Raw genomic sequence first — 6,797 nt, 5'->3', positions numbered from 1 at the left:
TGGCATGGCATGGCATGGTATAGCACATTATGGGGCTGGCACAGGGCTGGCACAATCTGCCTGGTTCAGCACATCCCAGCATGGCAGACTCTGCCATGGCATGGCACAACAGAGCATGAGACAGCCCAGGACTGTCATAGTCTTCCTGGCTTGGTACAGCTCAGCATGACATCGCCTGGGGCTGGCACAGCAGGGCACTGGTGGGACCTCAGTGTGGTCCAGCCCAGGTCTGTCCTGGCTGGCACAGCACAGCACAGTGTTTATGACCTGAGGCAGCACTGCCCAGTACAGTCCAGCATGGCATGGCACAGCCCAGTGTGGTGTGGCATGGCATGGTAAAGCATGGCCCAGCCTGGCCAGCATGGCACAGCACAGTCCAGTCAGCCACGGCGTGGTCCAACATGGCACAGCTTAGTGTGGCATGGTACAACATGACCTGGCCTGGTTCAGCATGGTACGGCAGAGCCCAGTCCAGCCTAGTACAGCCCAGTCCTGCTGTCTGTTGTGACCCAGCAAAGCCCAGCATGGCTCAGTTCAGCACAGCACGGCTTGGTGTGTACCCGCACCCCAGTGGGCAGGACAGGAAGGGCACACAGGGAGGCAGGAGGTGCCAGGGGCCCTCTGTGCACCCATCCCAGCCGTGCCCACACTGTCCCAGCACAGAGACACTCCCACCAGCACTGCCCTCCGGCCCCGAGCACCACACAAGGAGCCACTTTCTGTGGAAACAAGGGGACTCTGTGCATGGCCCTCGGTGCCACCCGGCTCCACCGTCCCGAAGTCACCCGCCCGTCACACGGCTGCTGGTGCCCCGGTGCCACCGTGCTCTCCCACCTCACTGGGGCTTTGTTTGTGGTGCAGGGAATGAGCTGTGCTGGGAACGAGCACAGCAGCCGGGTTTGGAAACACACACCCCCCTCCCCCAAAAAAACCTGGACAACCCCAACCTTGGAGATTTGCCCAGTTACAGGCAGAAGATCAAAACCACGCTGTGAAGTTTGCAAAAAAAAAACCCAACCAAAAACCCCAAGACTCATCTTTCGCTTACCTTGCGCTTCTGGCCGTGCCGGGGCACGTGGTGCGGCTGGGACACGAGGTGCAGCCGCGGGGCAGGGCCGGCCCCATCCCGGCAGCCGTGCCGGCAAAAAAGCGGGATATTTTGTGTTGCTTTCTCTTTTGTTTCTGGTAAAAGTGAGGCAGGCACTCACGTCTCACGCTCTGACCTGCCTGGGAACGGCTGCCCTCCGGCGCGGTCTGAGCAGAAGAGGAAACACCAGGCATGGGAAGCTGTGCTGAGCACCGGGGCTGCCACCACGCCTGAGAGGGGCACTCATTGGGTGCTGGGGGATTGGGCAGCCAGGAAGGGCAGGGAAGCCCTGAATCCGGAGTGGGACACCCCGGGTGGGCGATGCTGGGGTGGCTGCTGGCGGCACTGGTGGCGGGCGGTAAGTGTTGCTGCGGTGCTGGAGATGAGAGATAACCTCAGAAAACTTTCAGTGAGTGATTCGGGGGTGATAAGGCCAAGGGAGGTGGTGCTGCGATGGAGATGCTCACCCAAAACCACAGGGATGGAGTAAAGGCGGTGAATCCCTGCTGGCAGTGGGCAGGACTGGGGTGAGCAGCACCAGTATCACTGGGGATGGGGGAAGTGGGGGGTCTTGGTGAGAATCGCTCATGTGGCTGCTCCAATACCCCGGTCGAGCAGCGTGGTGATCAGGCAACAGCTACAGCGCTGCTCCTTCAGTGCATGGGAAAGGGTATGGGATGCGGGAGCCCCCAGACACTGCCCTATACCACAGGCACCACCACAGCCCAGAACTTCTCCTGCTGGAAGAAATGCAACTCCCTCAACTCTTTCCACTGCTCCTGGTCACCCCTCGGCCCTGCTGGCAACACCTCGTACTCCCTGAATCTCTGGTGAGTTGGGCATTGTGGAGGGGGATGGGGAGCCCATGGGATGTGTCCTGCCTCACCCAGATTTGACCTTGTGCCCACTCCCTCCCCAGCTGGCAGCACAAAGGGTGTAGCCAGTTTGATGCACACAAGATGACAAACTACAAACTGCCACATCACAAGCTGTACATCTTAAACAACGTTGTGGCCTGGGTAGAGGCAAGCTGGGAAGGCCACGTCCACAGGACCCCCAATATCACATTTGTCTTCAACGAGGCCGGTAAGTGCCTATGGGACCAGGCTGAACACCAGCACCAGGGCCAAAAACTGCCAAAACCACTCAAAACAACATCTTTGCAGAAAAGCCAGATCCACCTCCCTCACGGGTGCCCTTCTCCAAGACTGACGGCCAGCTGAGGCTGCGGGTGCCACGGCCACAGTGCCCTGGCATGGACCAGCCAGCAGAGCGGGAGGCTCGATCCTGGAGGGCAGGAGACAGCGGCTGGACACAAGTAAAAATGCTGTTTGCTGGAGCTGGGACAGTTGGGAGCACTGTGGCAGCCCGGGGAGTGTGGGGGCTCAGTGATGTCACTGTCCTCCCCCCCCAAACCCAGCTGTGCCCCATCTGTTTCGCTGCCTTATCGGCTCTGCCTCATCTTCTGGCCATGGGATCCTGCTGCTTCCCATAACAGGATCAGGCCGTGATTCAAAGGGATTACACAGGCAAAATCCCAGATTATACTAATGACGACAACAGATGAAATCTGGAGGCTTGTCCCCAGTGAAGCCCCCGCAGCTGGGGACCCCCTGCTCCTCTCAATTGCTGCCAGGAGGGTCCCAGGGTTGAAGAGGGGCTACCCCAACCAAGGAAATCCCTTGGGCCACCATGTCCCCTCTATTTGTTTCTCCCAGTGCCTGGGATGATTGCAGATCACACTGATGGCCCAGTAACATACTGGTTTTACTAGGAGGGTGTCTTCATTCCCAGTTTTCTCTACAGGTGGAATGTATGACCGTGATGGTGAAAGATGAAGATGACTCAGGTTGGTTGAGCCTGTGGGGATGTTGGGGACAAGCATCTTCTGGGAGTATTCCCAGGTTCTGGCAGAATGCTCTGCCCCGTGCTCCCCCCCAGCACCCACAACAGCCAAAAGCTGGGAGAAAGAGGGGTCATCTCCCACCTGACCCTGCCACCTCTCTCTAGTGAACTGTACCCTGAAGGGGAATGGCACCTTTGTGGTCCAACTACGGCAAAAGACCTGGAGCAGCTACTGGAGTGACTGGAGCAGCAACATCTCTGTTCCCGAGGGTAAGGAAGAGGAGGGGAGGCTGGTGGGATCCTACCAGCTCCCAAAAACATTGATTGCTCAGTCAGGCTTGTCTCTCCTGCAGAAATCCTGGAGAGCCCAGTGCTGAGCCACCAACTGGAGAAACTAGGAAGACATGGGCAGCGGGTGCTGAGGCTGAGCTGGCAGGTACAGTGGCATCTCCGGGGACCCTCCTGAGTGTCTCCCCCACCATTTTATCCCCCACACTGTCCACTCTCCCTCCCCAGCCAGTCCTCAAGGGACAAAGCGATGTCAACTACACACTGCACGCCCACATGCCAGCGTGTGGCTGTGCTGAGCTGGACGAGGAGGACGTTGTGGTGCTGGGGTGGGAGGTGAGGGAGCACAACCTCACCCTGTCTGGAGCTGAATACGAAATACTGCTGAGGGCCGTCAACGCCGCTGGGCCAGGGCCGGCGTCACAGCTCCACGTGCCGGCAGAGCAGCATAGAGGTACCTATCCCACAGGAGGGCCGAGCTCCCCTGGCAGCCCCTCAGGGAGTTATTATTTCCAGCTATCCCTCACATCCACCATTTCATCCCAGATCTCAGCTTCAAGGATGTCAGCGTGGCCGGTAGCACCGTGACGGCACAATGGGAAGCACCAATCCCAGGCGAGGCCTATTGCTTCGAGCAGCAGGTCCTGGCAGAAGCCCCCCAACAGAGTGTCTGCATCCAAGAGGAATTCCCTGCCAAGAGCATCCACGTGGAGAAAGGCAAGGGAGCACCCCAAGCCCTCCACCTGGGGTCAGAGCTTGGTGGGGGTCTAACGAGCACCCCCGGTTCCTGCCCCAGGAGCACTGGGAGCGCCGGCGTGTTACCGCCTTGCTGTGCACGGCTGGGACCCAGAGCAGGGCTGGGCCACCTTCGCCCTGTGGCACCACTATGCCAACGACGGTATGTGTGGGAGCACAGCACATCTATGCCTGGTTTAACTCCAGAAAGGGGTTCCTGAAACACTCCCCCCTTTTTTGGCACCACTACCTGTAGGCTCGCTGGCCGTGCCCATTGACATCAGCAGCGGAGATGCCGGCGTCGTCCTCCAGTGGAAACCGTCCCCCCGCGCCGCCTGCCCTGGGGTGCTGGCCAAGTACCTCATCTGCCACATGGCTGAGAGGGACAACATGACCTGTGAGTGGGACTCCTCTAGCCCTGTGGGGCAGGAGGAGGGTGCTGCCCAGGCAGCTGCCAGACTGCTGCCTACTTGTTGTTGTTTGCCCAGACAGTGAAGCTGATGCCACAGCAGTGAACTACACCCTCCAAAACCTCCAGCCCGGCACAGCCTACAGGGTGGGTGTTTGGGAAGTGACAAAGGACAGCGAGGGGACCTGCAGTGCTTGGAAGAAGTTCCAGACCAAGGCGTTAGGTAACGGTTGGGATCCCATCCTCTCCCCACTCCCCATGGGGTGCTTGCCCTCACCCCGAAATGTCTCCTGTGTCCCATGTGGGGTGTTGGGGACAGGAATGCCACCACCCAGCCGTGCCTGTCCCCAGGTCCTCATGGAGCAGTGTGGAGAGCCAACCTGAAGTACCTGGGCATCTCGCTCAGTGTCCCCGTCATGGCTGCCATCTACCACCTGACCAAAAAGAGGTGACAGCAGCACCCTTGCCCCCACACAGCTCAGGCCACCCCCCATTGCCCAACCCCTCACTAACCAACCCCTCCCCTCCCAGGGCTCGCCACCTCCTCTTCCCACCTCTTCCTAAGCCCGTGGGCACCAATGCCATCCAGTTCTCTGCCAGCGAGAAGGGCCAGGTGAGATGCAAGGTGCTGCCCACAAACACCCACACATGGTCCTGGCAAGGGACATTCCACCCCAAACCCACCCAACCCTTAGGGCCAGACCTGGATAGGCCTCCTGGAGCCCTCGGAAAGGTTCAACCCAGCTGAGCTGCTGCTGACGGAGCTGAATCCCAGCAAGGAGACAACTGACACCACCACACAGACTGATGTGCCACGTCCCAGCGTGCCACAGCCCAATGTGTCACAGCCCAATGTGTCACAGCCCAGCGTGCCACAGTCCAATGTGCCACAGCCCAACGTGCCACAGCCCAGTCTTGTGATGGAAAAGCCAGCGGAGGTGCTAGTGGTGTGTCCGCCAGGTTGTGAGGAGGAGATGACCTTTGCCTACCGCAGGCAGGAGATGCTGAGCCCAGTGGGATTTCCACCGCCTGGCAGCACCAGTTGCACTGGGCACCCACACGGCAAGAAGGAGGAGGAGGAGGAGGAAGAGGAGGGAAGGCAGGAGCTATGCCAGCCGCTGATCCCCATTGCCCTGCTCATCTCCAACAAATCCATCATCATCGGGGACCAGGAAGGATGGAATCCATTGCAGGAGAAGTCGGTGCCATAGCCATCACCAGGCTGGAGCAGCAGGGATGGATGGCAGGAATAGGGTGTCCAATGGGGTGCTAAGTGTGTGGGATGCTGGGTGCCCACCCCATGGGATCATGGTCAAGCCAGCACTTTCAGGGGGTTTTCTGGTTTACAGGACAAGGAAGGCGATGTCTCTGGATTCTGTGTTGCACCATGCCAGGTTTTAGCCACACACTTCCCAGTCTCAATTTTTCACCAGGAATAAAAACCAAGGGATGGTGGCTCCAGAGTCTGTCCTTGGCTGCATCAGGAGGAGAGGCAGAACTTCATCCCTGCCAGCTTCCACCGCTGGGACCAGCATCCCCTCCATGGGATGGGGACGCAAAGCACCAAACACCATCTACCTAAAAAAAAAAAAAAAAAATCGGCAAAAAATAAAGAGGGAAAAAAAAAAGCAAACATAAAAAAATTAAGTAACTCCACAAAGCAGCAGGGCTGAGATGGTTTTTCCTCGCCTGACCCGGGCAGATTGCAGCAAGGATTTAGAGCCGAGGGCAATCCATGGCGCTGCAGAGGACACAGACGGTCTGGGGTGATCCCTCGCCCCCCCCAGCCCCTTCGTGTGGGGCCACGTTGCCGCCTTGGGCTTTATCTGGGGCAGAATTGGAGATGAGAAGCGATTTGTGGTTTTCTCTGCCTGGCGGCGTCGGCGCTGACTTGCTGAGAGAGCAAAAAATTTTAAAAAACTACAAACTACGTGGGGTTGGTAGCACGGGGAAGTCCAGGTAAGGCACCGCCGCGGTGTCTCAGCCACCAGCACACGGCTCGGCCTCCCCGCTGCTGCTTTTAGCAGCAAAACCCCGTTGCTGTTTTGCAAAGGATTTCACCAAAATCGCGCTCGCAGCACCAGCACCGCGGGCGGAAACGACGCCGATGCCTAGCGGAGACACCGCACCGGGAGCGCGGGGCGGCGGGGCGGCACGGTCACCTCGCAACCCCCGCCAGGGACGGGTGGGCTGGGATTTATGGCCATTCCCAGCGCTCCAGAGGTGAAGTGGCTGCGATGGTGTTTCTCCCATGGCTGGGGGTCCCGTTCAGGATCCGCATCACTGTGCTACCGTCCTCGTGCCCACCAGCGTCCGGCATCTTCACCCAGCCCAGGACGTTCAGCTGCTGATGAAGCCACGAGGTGGCATCAGCCCCACGTCCCCACGGCGCTTCCCAACCTCTTGGCAGAGCAAATTCATCCTTCCCTCCCC

At 59.1% G+C, this 6,797-nt stretch overlaps 1 protein-coding gene across 2 annotated transcripts; it reads left to right on the top strand.

Moving 5' to 3' along the window:
- Window positions 1-1,021: 1,021 nt before the first annotated feature.
- On the top strand, window positions 1,022-5,978 carry IL12RB1 (interleukin 12 receptor subunit beta 1). 2 transcript variants are annotated; one of them, XM_064637102.1, is made up of 15 exons: window positions 1,022-1,445; window positions 1,800-1,917; window positions 2,007-2,173; window positions 2,254-2,405; window positions 2,894-2,936; window positions 3,098-3,202; window positions 3,286-3,368; window positions 3,449-3,674; window positions 3,767-3,937; window positions 4,017-4,118; window positions 4,212-4,352; window positions 4,444-4,587; window positions 4,716-4,812; window positions 4,896-4,977; window positions 5,060-5,978. In XM_064637102.1, exons 1-15 carry the CDS (start codon window positions 1,409-1,411, stop codon window positions 5,573-5,575), a joined length of 2,184 nt encoding a protein of 727 aa, XP_064493172.1. In that variant the 5' UTR covers window positions 1,022-1,408; the 3' UTR covers window positions 5,576-5,978. The 2 variants fall into 2 exon arrangements, with proteins under 2 accessions (XP_064493172.1, XP_064493171.1); XM_064637101.1 differs by lacking the exon at window positions 1,022-1,445 and having other exon boundaries at window positions 1,676-1,917.
- Window positions 5,979-6,797: the final 819 nt, after the last annotated feature.

The sequence above is a fragment of the Pseudopipra pipra genome, chromosome 27 (assembly GCF_036250125.1).
Source record: "Pseudopipra pipra isolate bDixPip1 chromosome 27, bDixPip1.hap1, whole genome shotgun sequence".
NCBI lineage: Eukaryota > Metazoa > Chordata > Aves > Passeriformes > Pipridae > Pseudopipra > Pseudopipra pipra.
Note: the sequence above shows the minus strand (reverse complement) of the source record. Positions and strands in the feature narration are given on the sequence as shown.